Source organism: Hyperolius riggenbachi, chromosome 5 (assembly GCF_040937935.1).
Source record: "Hyperolius riggenbachi isolate aHypRig1 chromosome 5, aHypRig1.pri, whole genome shotgun sequence".
Taxonomy (NCBI): Eukaryota; Metazoa; Chordata; class Amphibia; order Anura; family Hyperoliidae; genus Hyperolius; species Hyperolius riggenbachi.
The window spans coordinates 405,157,247-405,174,899 of NC_090650.1; the positions used below are offsets into that span (position 1 = coordinate 405,157,247).

The 17,653-nt window shown below is 42.8% G+C and overlaps 1 protein-coding gene across 1 annotated transcript in view; it reads right to left on the reverse strand.

Moving 5' to 3' along the window:
- Window positions 1–17,653, reverse strand: part of CSMD3 (CUB and Sushi multiple domains 3) — a 1,539,978-nt gene that overhangs the window by 907,190 nt on the left and 615,135 nt on the right. The window contains exon 7 of the mRNA XM_068237930.1: window positions 6,461–6,469. Coding sequence (XP_068094031.1) covers window positions 6,461–6,469 — 9 coding nt within the window. The remainder of the gene's footprint in view (window positions 1–6,460; window positions 6,470–17,653) is intronic.

Genomic DNA, 17,653 nt, shown 5'->3' on the forward strand with positions numbered 1-17,653 from the left:
AGTGTTTATTCATGACGGACATGTACGGATTGGCACAGGGGACTTTTGTTCCCTGCAGCCAATCCCCCCTGCTAGCAGCAGCAGCGCGATTGCGGGCATCTGCCTGCAGGATTGCCTGCACTAGTGCGTCCCTGCAGCTCTAGCACCTGCTGCTGTGGACGTGAAGCTCACAACCGTGCAGCTGAAATGGTTAATGTGCTTTGTAATACAATAATCTTGGAAATTCTATGGAAAGCCTGTTAGGAATTTAGTTTAATCTAAAATTATACTTCTATCTATCTATCTATCTATCTATCTATCTATCTATCTATCTATCTATCTATCTATCATACATATCTATCTACAGTATCTATCTATCTATCTATCTATCTATCTATCTATCTATCTATCTATCTATCTATCTCCAAATCCAAGAAAGCTTTATTGGCAGGACAAAATACATTTAACATTGCCAAAGCCTAGCAAAGCATTAACATAGGAAAGAGGATTGTGGGACAAAGGGAAGGGTATATGGTGTTTTGGGTATATAGTCCATAGGGTGTGGTGGATGTAAGGGACAGTATGGGGGGCTGGTATGTACTGTCCATAAGGGAGTATTGGGGGTATACAGTTCATGTAATATCATGTTCCTCTCAGTTATCTATCTATCTATCGATCTCTCTATCTATCTATATACCATTGCTATGCTAGCCCAGCTAGCAAAGCCCCCATACAACCTATTGACACCAAAATTGCTACATGTGTTAAGGAGAATGGTGGGTACAATTTTCCCAAAATTTTCGAGAAAATCAATTTTAAAAATGCTAAGAAAAAATGGTATTTAAACTCGAAAAATGAGTTCAAAAACCATTTTTCTTTTCATAATTAAAATCTGTTTTCTCAAAAATTACAAGGACTTTTTGAACAATTCTTGTTACCCACTATTCTCCTTAACATATTTAGCAATTTTGGTAGCAATAGCATGTAGGGAGCTTTGCTATTAGCCAGTAAAGTCAGCACAAAAATTACGCAAAATTATTAAATATTACTATTACATACGAAATTAATTACGATTTCCCCTGAAATTTCGCATTACGATTATGATGCACAATTGCGAATTTCGATGCAAAATTTTTCATATTTGAAATTCCGGCTCACCACTGCCTTTTACAGCCCTTGGCAAGACAGTTATTTTTCAGCACTGGAATTTACCACCCTACACTTGTGTTTTCTTTGGTGGACTGCTTGACTTTGGCACCAGCATTCAGCTATTACACAAATAAAATGTCTGGCCCTGAAGATGTCAGAACAAGATTATCAGTTAAAGTTAGTGTTAGCTTAATATTAGGGATTTTATTCTACAAGGATAGGTTAAGAGGAACATAGCTTTAGTTGCTAGTTTCAGTTTAGAAGGTTAACACTAGTGGCAAGAAAAGTGGAATTTTAGGAAAGTTAAGGTTAGGCATGAAGAAGGAGTTAACACTAAGGTAGGAGGTTTCAAAAAGGAGTTTAATGTTCAGGAGATCAATTAGGATTAAGTGAAGGATAAATTCTGAAAACACAGATTAAAACTGCTTCACAAATTTAACATAACGGTAATTAGTGATGGGCTCACATTTTTCCCAAAATTTACATTTTCACCTGACAACATTTTTTTTGCAGAAACATACTGGAATTCTCAAACGAATCAACGATACACATTTTATCAAAAATTATAATTTTTTGAAAATGTGTCTCATTTCATACCCATTTATTCATTCATGTTTATATGGAAACAATCTGTTTTTGCATCCGTGACCAAAAACTCTAATGCATCTACTCATCTGTAGAGATGGGCCGAACGGTTCGCCGGCGAACGGTTCCACGCGAACTTCGGTGGTTCGCGTTCGCGTTCCGCTGGCGAACCTTTGCGGAAGTTCGGTTCGCCCCATAATGCACCTTGAGGGTCAACTTTGACCCTCTACATCACAGTCAGCAGGCCCAGTGTAGCCAATTAGGCTACACTAGCCCCTGGAGCCCCACCCCCCCTTATATAAGGCAGGCAGCGGCGGCCATTACGGTCACTCGTGTGCTGCCTGCGTTAGTGAGAGTAGGGCGAGCTGCTGCAGACTGTCTCTCAGGGAAAGAATAGTTAGGCTTAACTTGTTCCTGGCTGGCTGCATACCTGTTCTGTGAACCCACCACTGCATACCTGTACTGTGAACCCACCACTGCATTCCTGTTCAGTGAACCTGCCACTGCATACCTGTTCTGTGAACCCATCACTGCATACCTGTTCAGTGAACCTGCCACTGCATACCTGTGCTGTGAACCCACCACTGCATACCTGTTCTGTGAACCCACTACTGCATACCTGTGCTGTGAACCCATCACTGCATACCTGTTCAGTGAACCTGCCACTGCATACCTGTGCTGTGAACCCATCACTGCATACCTGTTCAGTGAACCTGCCACTGCATACCTGTGCTGTGAACCCACCACTGCATACCTGTTCTGTGAACCCACCACTGCATACCTGTGCTGTGAACCCACCACTGCATACCTGTTCTGTGAACCCACCACTGCATACCTGTTCTGTGAACCCACCACTGCATACCTGTTCAGTGAACCCACCACTGCATACCTGTTGTGTTCAGTGAACCCGTCACTGCATACCTGTTCTGTTCAGTGGACCCGCCACTGTATACCTGTTTAGTGAACCCGCCACTGCATACCTGTTGTGTTCAGTGAACCTGCCACTGCATACCTGTTCTGTGAACCCGCCACTGTATACCTGTTCTGTTCAGTGAACCCGCCACTGTATACCTGTTCAGTGAACCCGCCACTGCATACCTGTTGTGTTCAGTGAACCCGCCACTGTATACCTGTACTGTTCAGTGAACCCGCCACTGCATACCTGTTCAGTGAACCCGCCACTGCATACCTGTTGTGTTCAGTGAACCCGCCACTGCATACCTGTTGTGTTCAGTGAACCTGCCACTGTATACCTGTACTGTTCAGTGAACCCACCACTGCATACCTGTTCTGTTCAGTGAACCTGCCACTGTATACCTGTACTGTTCAGTGAACCCGCCACTGCATACCTGTTGTGTTCAGTGAACCCACCTCTGCATACCTGTTCAGTGAACCCACCACTGCATACCTGTTGTGTTCAGTGAACCCGCCACTGCATACCTGTTCTGTTCAGTGCACCCGCCACTGTATACCTGTTCAGTGAACCCACCACTGCATACCTGTTGTGTTCAGTGAACCTGCCACTGCATACCTGTTCTGTGAACCCGCCACTGTATACCTGTTCTGTTCAGTGAACCCGCCACTGTATACCTGTTCAGTGAACCCGCCACTGCATACCTGGTGTGTTCAGTGAACCCGCCACTGTATACCTGTACTGTTCAGTGAACCCGCCACTGCATACCTGTTCAGTGAACCCGCCACTGCATACCTGTTGTGTTCAGTGAACCCGCCACTGCATACCTGTTGTGTTCAGTGAACCCGCCACTGTATACCTGTACTGTTCAGTGAACCCGCCACTGCATACCTGTTCAGTGAACCCGCCACTGCATACCTGTTGTGTTCAGTGAACCCACCACTGCATACCTGTTGTGTTCAGTGAACCAGCCACTGCATACCTGTTGTGTTCAGTGAACCCGCCACTGCATACCTGTTGTGTTCAGTGAACCCGCCACTGCATACCTGTTGTGTTCAGTGAACCCACCGCATCAGTGCGCATACCTGTGCAGTTAAGTGAACCCACCTACCTACGTGAGTGCACGCAGTGTGATATACCACTCCGTGCATACCCGATATGGACAAAACAGGTAGAGGAAGAGGTAGTGCCAGAGCCAGAGGAAGGTCACCCGGCAGGTCTGCGCGAGGTCGTGTAAATGTAATTTCGTGTGGACCTGGCCCACAGTCCAGTGCTCGGAAGAAGGCACGTCCCATCACCTCCCAAGATTGTCAGGACGTGGTTGAGTATTTAGCAACACAGAACACCTCATCTTGCTAAGCCACCAGCGCTACTACTAGCACCACTTCTGCTGCATTTGACACTTCGCAAGAATTATTTAGTGGTGAAATCACTGATGCACAGCCATTGTTGTTACAGCCAGATGATTTTTCACCAGCTCATATGTCTGCGTTACGCGGCAACACTATGGATGTAACGTGTAAGGAGGATGAAGGACCTACTGATGGTGCATGTTTGGATTTTTCTGAGGCAAGCGAAGCTGGGCAGGATGATTACGATGCTGACGATGATAGGGATCCTCTGTATGTTCCCAATAGAGGAGATGAAGAGGGGGACAGTTCAGAGGGTGAGTCAGAGAGTAGTAGGAGGAGAGAAGTTGCTGAAAGAAGCTGGGGCAGCTCTTCATCAGAAACAGCTGGTGGCAGAGTCCGGCACCATGTATCGCCACCTATGTACAGCCAGCCAACTTGCCCTTCAGCATCAGCTGCTGAGGTCCCCATAGTGCACACATCCCAGGGTGGCTCAGCGGTGTGGACATTTTTTAATGTGTGTGCCTCAGATCAGACCAAAGCCATCTGTTCGCTCTGCCAACAAAAATTGAGCCGTGGAAAGGCCAACACTCACGTAGGGACAAGTGCCTTACGAAGGCACCTGGAGAAAAGGCACAAACAGCAATGGGATGGCCACCTGAGCAAAAGCAGCAGCAGCAGCACACAAAAGAAAAGTCACCCTCCTTCTCCTCTTCCTCCTTCAGGTGCATCATCTGCTTCTGCCGCTTTCTCCCTTGCACCTTCACAGGCACCCTCCTCCACTCCGCCTCTGCCCTTGAGCGGTTCCTGCTCCTCTGCCCACAGCAGTAGTCAGGTGTCCGTGAAGGAAATGTTTGAGCGGAAGAACCCAATTTCGGCCAGTCATCCCCTTGCCCGGTGTCTGACAGCTGGCGTGGCGGAACTGTTAGCTCGGCAGCTGTTACCATACCAGCTGGTGGACTCTGAGGCCTTCAGTAAATTTGTGGCCATCGGAACACCGCAGTGGAAGATGCCAGGCCGCACTTATTTTTCGAGAAAGGCCATACCCCAACTGCACCAGGAAGTTGAGAGGCAAGTGGTGTCATCTCTTGCGAAGAGCGTTGGGTCAAGGGTACACCTGACCACGGATGCCTGGTCTGCCAAGCACGGGCAGGGCCGCTACATTACGTACACAGCCCATTGGGTGAACCTGGTGGTGAACGATGGCAAGCAGGGCGCAGCGGACCAAATTGTGACACCTCCACGGCTTGCAGGCAGGCCTCCTGCCACCTCCTCTCCTCCTGCTACATGCTCTTCGCTGTCCTCCTCCTCCTTGGCTGAGTGGCAGTTCTCTTCTCCAGCTACACAGCCCCAGCTCCGCAGGGCCTATGCTGCATGCCAGGTACGACGCTGTCACGCCATCTTAGACATGTCTTGTCTCAAAACGGAGAGTCACACTGGAGCAGCTCTCCTGGCTGCTCTTAAGAAACAGGTGGATGAGTGGCTGACCCCGCACCACCTGGAGAAAGGCAACGTGGTGTGCGACAACGGCAGCAATCTGCTTGCCGCTTTGCATATGGGGAAGCTGACACACATACCCTGCATGGCACATGTCATGAATCTAGTTGTTCAAAGATTTGTGGCAAAGTACCCTGGCTTAGCGGATGTCCTGAAGCAGGCCAGGAAGTTCTGTGGGCATTTGAGGCGGTCTTACACAGCCATGGCACGATTTGCAGAAATTCAGCGGAAAAACAACATGCCGGTGAGACGCCTCATTTGCGATAGCCCGACTCGCTGGAATTCGACCCTGCTCATGTTCTCCCGCCTGCTAGAACAGAAGAAAGGCGTCACCCACTACCTTTACAACTACAGTAGAATGAAATGTCTGGGAAGATGGGGATGTTCTGGCCCGACAACTGGACACTGATGAAAAATGCGTGCAGGCTCATGCGGCCGTTTGAGGAGGTGACCAACCTGGTGAGCCGCAGTGAGGGCACCATCAGCGACTTAATTCCCTACGCTTACTTCTTGGAGCGTGCTGTGCGTAGAGTGGCGGATGAAGCTGTGAATGAGCGTGACCAGGAACCGTTACGGCAGGAACAGGCATGGGACCAATTTTCATCAGACCCAGCTGTTTCCTCAACACCTGCGGCAGCACAGAGGGGGGAGGAGGAGGAAGAAGAGAAGTCGTGTGCAGAAGACGAGTCAGACTCAGAGGATGATGAGCAAGGTGTTTCTTTGGGGGAGGAGGAGGAGGAGGGGACGGCGGCAGGAGAACACCCGCAGCAGGCGTCGCAGGGGGCTTGTGCTGCTCAACCTTCCCATGGTATTGTTCGCGGCTGGGGGGAGGAGGTTGACTTACGTGACGTCACTGAGGAAGAGCAAGAGGAGATGGAGGGTACTGGATCCGACTTTGTGCAGATGTCGTCTTTTATGCTGTCCTGCCTGTTGAGGGACCCCCGTATAAAAAACCTCAAGGGGAATGAGCTGTACTGGGTGGCCACACTACTAGACCCTCGGTACAGGCACAAAGTGGCGGACCTGTTACCAACTCACCGGAAGGTGGAAAGGATGCAGCACATGCAGAACCAGCTGTCAACTATGCTTTACAATGCCTTTAAGGGTGATGTGACAGCACAACGCCAGCAAGGTACCACTGCCACTAATCCTCCTCCCGTGTCCACGCAGTCAAAGACTGGACGCTCCAGCGATCTCATGGTGATGTCGGACATGCGGACGTTCTTTAGTCCAACGCCTCGCCGTAGCCCTTCCGGATCCACCCTCCACCAACGACTGGAACGGCAGGTAGCCGACTACCTGGCCTTAAGTGTGGATGTAGACACTGCTGTGAACAGCGATGAGGAACCCTTGAACTACTGGGTGCGCAGGCTTGACCTGTGGCCAGAGCTGTCCCAATTTGCCATCCAACTTCTCTCCTGCCCTGCCGCAAGCGTCCTGTCAGAAAGGACCTTCAGCGCAGCTGGAGGCATTGTCACAGAGAAGAGAAGTCGCCTAAATCACAAAAGTGTTAAGTACCTCACCTTTATCAAAATGAATGAGGCATGGATCCCGGAGGGCTGCTGCCCGCCCCAAGACTAAGTCAGTCCCCGCACACACAGCATCTCTGCCTGCACGCCGTGTGACTGGCTGCCTGGGCTGCCCCAAGAAGACTAAGTCGCTCCCAGTCCCTCCACACAGCATGTCTGCCTGCAGGACGCTTGACTACCTTCTCCGCCACCACCAACAGGGTCCGGGACTCCAGGCGGATTGCTGAATTTTTTAGGCCGCTGCTAGCAGCGGTTGCTGTAATAATTTTTCTGGTGCGTGTACATGACTGCCTAATTTTTCTGGCTGCACTGCGGGCAGCTGCAACAACAAAAGAAAAGGCATGTACATGCGCCCATTCCCCTTCGTGATCATTACCTTGCCGTGGTGAAGGGGCTTGCGTATCACAATGAAGCAATGACCGGCGCCTAGATGAGTGTCTCGGGGGGCACACAAAAGATAATAAGGTCGTTGCTTTATTGTGGTCAGACCAAATTTGATCAGCTGGACAGTCACTGTTCTGTCATTCAGCTACATCAGCCAGGCGACCATATGGGCTGTAAAGCCACCAAAACCTGCACTCTCGCCATGGTGCGCACCAGTCCAGCACGGCCATCACTACACAAACAGCTGTTTGCGGTGCGTTACACGGTGAGTTTGGTGTGTCAGTGTGAAGCAGTACCTTAATTACACTACCTGATTGATGTATACACATGCAAGATGTTTTAAAGCACTTTAGGCCTGTCATTTAGCATTCAATGTGAATTCTGCCCTTAAAACGCTGCTTTGCGTCAAATCCAGATTTTTCCCGGGGACTTTTGGCATGTATCCCACTCCGCCATGCCCCCCTCCAGGTGTTAGACCCCTTGAAACATCTTTTCCATCACTTTTGTGGCCAGCATAATTATTTTTTTTTTCAAAGTTCGCATCCCCATTGAAGTCTATTGCGGTTCGCGAACTTTAACGCGAACCGAACGTTACGCGAAAGTTCGCGAACCTAAAATCGGAGGTTCGGCCCATCTCTACTCATCTGTGTGAAAATATGATTTCTCATCATGACCACAGACTTTAATGCATTGTTTTTTTATGTCAATACATTCTCACAAATATTCTCATTCATGCAAATATGTGACATTTTCACAAAATGTTTGGTGAACTAAAATTGGCATATTGGTTAATCACTGTTGGTCATAGGATGTTATAGGGTCCCCCCCCCCTTTGGTGATTCTTGTAAGGACCAAGAATACCTAGGCCAGAAGTAGGGAGAAACCGGGAGCCCAATGGTGCAGTATCGTTAGGTATAGGGAGGATAAAATCATATAAATATATATTCACAAAGGTGGGTTGCAGTTCCTGTAACCACTGTATAGGACTGCAGGAAATTAAACATCCCTGCTCGGTACTCCAGGTCCTGCTGGATACTGGATGGTTGCTCCCCTGTAGTACAATATACTTTCCAGAAAAACTGAAAAGCTATTACCTCCAAAGGAGGTCTGACTGGTAATGGTAATGGGTAGGATGGAGGCACCCAATGGGAAAAAGTTTTTACTCAAAAACCTTCGTCAGATTGCTTTTTGAATAAAAACTTTTTTTCCAGTTGAACTGGTGAACTGGTGTCTATATCTTCTGGAGAGGTAAGCAATTACCTCTCTTTTTATTATATATATTTTTTATTTGGATTTAAATATACCAAAATAGAACATACATTGGGCGCCTCTATCCTACCCATTATCGGTCATAGGATGTGTTATTTAATGTGAGTATTTTGTTATCTTAAGCTTTTTGGGACCGACGTAGGTTGAATCTACGTCCAGCAGATGGTGCTGCCGCCCTGACTGGATGTTGATTCAATGTCCGCACTAATGAACCATCCTGACTCGATTGTCCACACCGGAGAGGGAACATTAAGCTGTCATATGACAGCTGACATTTCCCCTCAGTGATCAGCAGCCATCGCGTATGGCTGCTGATCATGTGATCACTACGATCATTGGCGGAGCGTAGTGATCAATTTGACAGCTGCAGCGGTAGGGGGGAAAGAAGAGGATCCATTTACCTCCCTGCTATTCCCGTGACGGTCCTGGCTTGATTACATCATCAAGCCATGACCTAGAACTGAGCGACAGTAGGAGCAGAGATGCTGGCCGGAGCAGAGGGGCCCACTGCGGCTCATCGCGGGAGCCTGGAAGGTGAGTGATGGCTACTGACTAAGGGGGACACCTGGCCACACAGGGGACACTATGCCCAGCAAGACCCTGCAGGGATCCAGCTGCCCTAACCCCCCAAACACGCCCTTCCTTTAGCAAAAACATCTGGTCCTTAAGGGGGTTAGGCAGCCGGTCCCAAAAGGGTTAAGAAATAGTACATATAAAAATTAGTGTCTTTACTGCATGCCGATGAAAACTCATTCTTGTCTTATATAGCTAAGAATATAAGATAACTTTCAGTGTAAAAAGAACTTTTCTTTTTTTTTTAATCAAACCCTTGCCAGGTTTGTCATCACTAATCTCTCAAGAGCCTATTCCTTCTTATTGTAGAAATATTAACCACTTAAGCCCGAAGGGTTGACATTTTTTTTACATCCGAGCAACTTTCACCCCCCATTCATTTGCCAATAACTTTATCACTACTCATCACAATTAATTGATCTATATCTTGTTTTTTCCGCCACCAATTAGGCTTTCTGTGGGTGGTACATTTTGCTAAGAGCCACTTTACTGTAAATGCATTTTAACAGGAAGAATAAGAAAAAAATGGAAAAAATTCATTATTTCTCAGTTTTCAGCCATTATAGTTTTAAAATAATACATGCCTCCATAATTAAAACTCACGTATTGTATTTGCCCATATGCCCCGGGTATTTCACCGTTAAAATTATGTCCCTATCACAATGTATGGCGACAATATTTTATTTGGAAATAAAGGTGCATTTTTTCCGTTTTGCGTCCATCACTGTTTAGAAGCCCATAATTTATTAAATCATATTGATATACTCCTTTGACATGCATATTTAAAAAGTTCAGACCCTTAGGTAACTATTTATGTTTTTTTTTTTTTTTATTATTGTAATTTTTTTTTTTTTTTTTATTTAAACTTGTATGTGGGTATTTTTTGGTGTGGGAGGTAAACAGGTTTTTTTTTAATATATTTATATGTTTAATTTGATTTTTTTTTTTTACAGGTGTAATTTGCTATTTGGCCACAAGATGGCCAGGATCAAAAAGTCCTGGGAGCGATCGATCTCGCTCCCAGGCAGAAGAAAGGAGCCCAGAGCTCAGAAAAGCAGCAGCATCTGAAGAGACGCTGTCGGCTTTTCTCCGGGGGGGTCCGATCAGCGAAAGGGATTTATAATCCCTTTCACTGATCGGTAATCTAGCGGCCAGCAGCGGGGGCGCGCACGGGGGGGCCCGCGGGAGCGCGCGCGACCCTCGGGAGTGCGCGCAGCCCAACTGGACGAGAAATCTCGTCCAGTTGGGCTTAAGTGGTTAAGCAATCATATTTACCATTTAGAAAATTAACTTTTCTTGCCTATGTTAGGCATCATATTTTAATAATGCACCACTTTTTCCATCTTATTCATCTTACTTCACATGGGAATTAAAATATACAATGCTAAACTACCTCCTTGCTGAGATAATATATATTACATGCCAAAAAGCAATATGAGGGTCATTTGTAAAGGAAAATGGTTCTTAAGAATAATGAAAATATTAAAAAGAAAAGATACAAATGCATTTGAATTTGAATAGGTGTGAAGTGATATTTCCTGAGCATAAAAATGATGCTAGAACATTACTCCTCAGAGAGTTTTCTCTACAGGAGTTTTTTTGTGCTTTTTGTATTTTTTCCAATAGCTTTGCTGGAAGATCTTAATCTGTAAGTAGCAAATAACTAAGCAAGTGTTGAATATATGAAATTTAGAAAAAAAAAAACAAAACAAACTTTTTATTTACAATATAAGTACACAGGCAAGCTAACACCAAACATAAAAACCCTATACAGAGCCCTAGCAAAGTGATGTACTGTTTTAGTCATTAGTAGGCTCTGTCCATGGTCCCCTCCTCTACATGCTCTTTATGACTTAATCAACTCATTCGGGTTTCAATACCACCTGTATGCAGATGATACACAACTCTACCTCTCGGCCCCAGACCTTAACTCCCTCCTCAAACGTGTTCCTGACTGCTTGTCTGCTATATCCTCCTTCATGTCCTCTCGCTTCTTAAAACTTAATATGAGTAAAACAGAACTAATCATTTCCGGAGTAAATAATCGGAGTATCCAGTTCAAACTCCTAACTCTAACCTACAAAGCTCTCCACAATTACTCTCCCCGGTACAAATCCTCACTAATTTTTAGATACAAACCCAATCGCAATATCAAATCTGCACATGATCTTCTGTTGTCCTCCTCTAGAAGTACCTCCTTACATTACAAGATTTTGCATGTGTTTCACCCCTCCTTTGGAATGCCCTCCCACAACACATCCGTCACTCACCAACCTTTGTTACCTTTAAACGCTCTCTAAAAACTCAATTGTTCCGAAAAGCGTATGCGCTACCTTAGGCCACTACCCTTTTGTCCTAAGACCAAATTGCACTCCTACTAGGTATCCTAAAACACACTGCCTCTTGTTCCCCCCATTCCCTTTAGAGTGTAAGCTCGCAAGGGCAGGGCTCTCTCCCCCTTTTGTGTCTTGGAAACCATTATACATTTTATTGATCATGTTACTTTTATCAATCATGTTACTGTCATTATTAATTCTGTATTTTGTATTCTGTATTTTGTATCATTTTTGTATTTTGTCACTAATTATGTATCTTGTATATTGGTGTACACCATTGTCTGTATTATTATGTACCCCATGTTTGTTTCTTACTTTGTACAGCTCCATGGAATATGTGGCTTTATAAATCAATAATAATAATAATTAAAGTGAACCCGAAGTTGAAATAAACTGATGAGATAAACAATTATATTTATCCTCCTACTCCTAAAAATGACTTTAAGTATCCCATGGTTTTCTTTTATATTTAAACATTCACAAAATAGGTTAAATGTTTTACTGTCTCTAAACAGTGGCAGCCTACTAAGTGTCCCAGAGTTAGAAAAATGTCAATAGTTTATGTATTTTATGTGTTCTGCCAGGAAAACTTTTATGGCTGTAATTTGCTTATCAGTGATGTTTACTATATTCCCGACAATGTACCGACAAGACAGGAGCTGTCACTTCCATGCCTAAAAATTAACTCTTACAGGCAGCAAAATAAAATAAATAAAACAGCCTGGTTATTAATGTGTTTTGTACTGTACATACACATGTTTATCTCATCATGTCACACATCACCTTGTGTACACTTTAAGGATTTATTTTTTTTAACTGCTGAGTAGGGAATAACTGTAAGAAAAATATGAAAAACAGATTTGTTCTGTTGGAGGAATATGTGAGCTGCCTTTTTTCTTTTTTTAACTAATATGGCAATAGTAATGTACTCAGCAGGTCTACAATATGATTTCCTCCACCAGACACAGTAACGTTTGTAAGACAGACACGCGTTTGTGTCTTGGAATTCATTATATATTTTATCCATGTTACTTTTGTCACTGTAATAACCAAACTATGTATTTTGTATATTTATGTATGCCGTTGTCTGTATTATTATGTACCATGGCCCATATCAATTAACTTTTTCTCCTGAGTTTTCTCTTAAGTGATATTTTTTTCATCTTGTATTTAAAATAACATTTTAACACTTTGCGACTGAAAAAGTAGACCAAAAAGTAGTTGAAAAAGTACTATCAAAATAGTTTTGAGTATCTTCTTGCTTGCTGGTGGTTTAAAAGGCATTTTATAAACAATTTTGAAAATATCACCTAGGAGAAAACTAAGGAGAAAAAATTAATTGCATATGGTCCCTCATATTTGTTTCTTACTTTGTACGATGTTATGAAATATGTTGGTGCTTTAAAAAAAATAATAAAATAATAATAATAATAATAATAATTACAACATCCTCATACTGAAGAATGTTTTATGCCTTAAATGTCTCGTTTCAGGGTTTTTTTTCTTTCCTTATGGTATTGAAAACAGAAGCTGCCAAGTTGCTTAAGAAAACTTTAATATAATTACAGTAAAAAGGTCTTCAAAATAGAAAGACATTTAAAGAACAGATTATGCACAAGATAAGAGCTACACATCTCCATCTTTAGACTGTTCTCCCTATATTGCAATCTGTGAAGTAATAGCATAATGAAAACATCCTTGATGTAGCCATGAAATGAAATGAGCTAAGTACTTTAATTTGTATTTAGTTAAAAAGTTGGCATCGATGATTGGAAGGATCATGCTGACACCAGATATTTAAACTTAAAGTAACTTTTTGATTTTATAGTAAATATTTTTTGATTACTTTAAATATTTAATTTGTATTAAAACAGACCATGGTTGCAGGTTTCTGGTGCAATGCTTAGGATGAGAACATTAATCCCACATATGTGTAATTAGAAGAAACAAGCATATCGAAAAAGCATCTTCATTGGGTAAATGTTCAGGTTCTGAGCACCTGTATGCCCATCCTATATGCCCATATCTTGTCTAATTGATTTATATATTTTTATTTATACTTTTTGAACAAAAATAATATATAATAAATATGTGTGGTCATTTAAACAGAATACTATCACTTTTTAATAAAAATAAATGAATAACATAACATGAACTGAAAACATTAGGGGTTAATACAAATAATTTCCAATATGTGTTTAACAGATGTCTTGGGATTCATTTTTTTATATAAAAAGTGATTGTAATATGTGTTTAGGCAAATACATTACATTTTAATTGCCTTTGTAAATTTACAACAACCTTTCTGAATAAGTTGAGATGGAATTGTAGAAGTTTAACCACTTGTGCTAATGCTACAGTTTGATCAAGCCCTGTATGTCACCAGTTGTAGAAGAAGGACATGATTGTTAGTCTGCAGCAGTTGATGAGCATAGTGCACGTGTTAGCCTGTGCCTGTGATCATCACCAGGGGCAACAGGTTTGGGAATAACCAGGATGTACTACTACTACTGCTACTGGTGTCTGATATGCATCTTCTGTTGGCAGGTGCCAGATCCCAGCTAGATGACATCATCAAGCTGGGACCTGTACATGCCAACACCAGAGGCCAGCATTAGTACAATCAAGGTTGAGAACCAATCTTCACAGGAATTGAGAGGGGTGACATACACTTATGTCACGCATCCTCTTCGGACAATCTCTGCACGCAAGGTTGGGGATGACCACTAGACTGCAAGGGAATAGGGGGGCTACCATGGTATTATAGAGAAAGTGGGGGTTACCACTAGACACCAGGGGAATACTTAAAATGGAAAGGGGTACCACTAGATTGCCAAGGAATGCTTAAAGGAGAGGGGGTTTCACTAGACCACCAGGAAATGAGAAGGGCACCACTAGACTACCAGGTAATGTTTAGAAAGGAAGGGGAGGACCACTAGACTACCAAGAAATGCCTTACAGGGAAGGGGTGAGGACAACTACACTACTAGGAAAAGCAACTGGGGTGGGGGTGGGGGGGGGTTCTAGACTACCTGGGAGAGCTGTGGGAAAGAAGGGGGCACTAGATTACCAGGAAATGGTGTAAAAGGAAATGGGAGACAACTAGGCTTCCCCCAAAAAATATAGGAATGTGTAGGGGGACCTCTAGACCACAGGGCAAGCTCCAGTACACTCCATAAAAAGCTATAAATACGATGGGGGGCCCAGATCACCAGATCAAGCTCTAACAAGAATAGGTGCTACTACTAAATAGAGTGTTGCCACTTCCTATAGCCTCACCCCCTGCACAATAAAATGTTATTTTTATTGCCTTACTAGGAAAAACAAAATGTTTAAATGCAGAAAATATTTTTACCATACAAAGACTACAAAGTTGTTTGCATTTTTTAGTGGTAAACAGACTGTACAGCACAAAGCATGTACAAAAAATATAAAAAAAAATGCCCAAAATAGTTAGTGCACCAAATATTTATGTAAACCACGTTTCTTCTTCTAAAATAGGACCCTATATGTCCCCAAATTTTTATTTATATTTACTTGGTGTAGGCGCCTTTGCCGTGGGTGCCCTTGCCTAACTGAACCATGCGTGCAGTGACTGTGGGATTGTGGGAAGTTTTTTTTTCTCCATAGCTACAGGATCAAGATTTTTTAAGCATGCAAATCCCAGAAAGCTTCCTACAGATAAGATAAGTACACTATGCCCAGAAGAAGGTAACTGAAACCCCTAACCCTGCCTGATGCACACCATACAATTTTCCCTCAGATTGATGGTCAAATCGATAATTTCCAGCAGGTCTGATCTAATTTCTTATTGTTTTCCTGATCGATTTTCCATTCACTTCTATGCAAAATTGATCAGAAAACAATTGAAAATAAGATCAGACCTGTCAGAAATTATCGATTTGACCATCAATCTGATTAGAAACTGCATGGTGGACACTTGAAGCATTTACAAGGTAATGTAAGTCTGTTGTCTAGGTGTTTGCTGTGGGAGGGACAGTAAGCTATGGCAGTAAGGAGGGTAAATTAACACTGAGCTGGTTAAAAAAAAAAAAGGACAGAAGGGATGTCATTTTTGGCATCACAGAGAAACAGTAAAGAAATATTTCCTTTTTTTTCATATCACAGTTCTGTCACTGCCAGTTAATCTGGCAGTGAAAACTAACAACAACAGTATAGCTAGGCCCAACAAGTAATTTCTCATTGGATTTTATTTTTTTTTATTTTTTTTCAGTTATTATGGAGTTTCAGATCAGTTTTGTTTTGCAGCAAATGAGAAAGTAGACAGAACGATTTTGAATGGTTTAATTGGTCTCCAAGAAAGTGATGCTGGACCTATTTCTGTGCAAGAAAATAGTTAACCTGTGGAAATTAAGTATATTGGATATTTTTTCAATACAATTAGGGAAGGACTTAACTAAGTTTAAACTTTTAATATAAAAAAAAAAACTAAACCAAAAGGACAATATGAACAATGTACAGAGGTCATGCACAAACACATTTTCAAAAACAAACTACCCAAATAAAACCCAAAATCATAAACACTTTTTAGCAAAAACCTACAGTCATGGCTAAAACCATTAGTTCCATTTCATTTATGTTAGAAAATGCCCTTCTTCTCCCAAAAACATTGTAGCAAGCAATTACTATTGGTTTTGTCATGTTTGTTTATCACTCTTGTTGGCACTGGAAGAAAGGAAAAACAAGAAAGCCACTATTGCTTTGGCATTATTATTGCTATCACTTTTTTGTTTACATATATCAGGGGTGGCCTTTATTATGGATTTCTATTGTATATCTATATCCTTTTGAATATATAACTGATGTTAATCACTTCTGTAACAATCAACGAGTCTTTTAAATCTCTTTACGGGAATTGTGGACTACTATTCCTCTGCCAGGTGCTCCAGGTCTCACAGATTTGAGTGGTTTCTTTTCCTAATTGCTGTTTGTAGATCTTTCTTTACACATATGCTGTATGGGATTAAGATCTACAATAAATGCTGGCCTTCTCAGAACTTTGTCTTCAACCATGTGTGGGTGCTTGTCCTGCTGTAAGACCCATGGACTCCAGTTTAGACCCAGCTTTTTGACACTTGACGCTATGTTTTACCCCAGAAGTCTTCAGATTGTATAATACCATACAAACAATCAAGACTACTAGTGCCTGAATCAGAATAGCAACTCTAAAACATTAGTGAACCTCCTCCACGTTTGACTGTAGAAAGCCTGTTCTTTTCTTTGAGGAAATTTGTATTGTTTTCTATTAACAGTTGATGATGTGCATTACCAAAAAGCTGTATTTTTGTCTCATTTTGTCCAAAAGACTCCCCACTCCTCCCTTCCCCCATAAAGATGGTGGTTTACACAGGTAAGTTTTATCAAACATTAATAGGGATTTTTAATGTTACTGTGGCAGCACTGGAGGCCACCTGGGTCTCCTGCCATAGCGTCCCTTTTAAGACAGATGGCAATCGGGAGTGAGAGCTGACACTGTTGTACCCTGTGCCTGCAGGTAGTGATGGCTGAACATTTTGTGTTCGCTAACGTGCTTGCGAAGATTACTATGAACATACATGAACATTATTGGAAACATTTGCAAACTGATCATTCGTTGCAAGCCCCACTGACTTTAATGGCAGGCAACTTCCTAAACCTATATGGCATCTATGCAGCCACAATTTATTTAAAAATGTGTCCACCTCCAGAGAGGCTAGCTACAGTTCCATTGGCTGTAAACATCTTTGCACACGCTGGACACAGTAGCATTAAGATCTCTGGAGATCTCCTCTCTTCTTATTTACTGGTTGCAAGTGGAGTATTTCCATATAGCCAGCACCTGCTAATTGTTCCAAGTGAGTTCAATTATGCTTGAAATAAAATATCACACAATTCCGATAAGGTGCAAATAATTTTGGCCAAGCTCTCTTTGTAGTTTTGTGTGGAATGTCTCAGATTTTTGCGCTCTACCACGTCAAAATACCAAAGTGATTGCAATTTCAATTTTAAATTCTCTGAGAGAAGTGGAGTGTTTCTTACCAATGTTTTTGGCCATGACTGTATGAAATACATACAAAAAAGCCCCCCCCC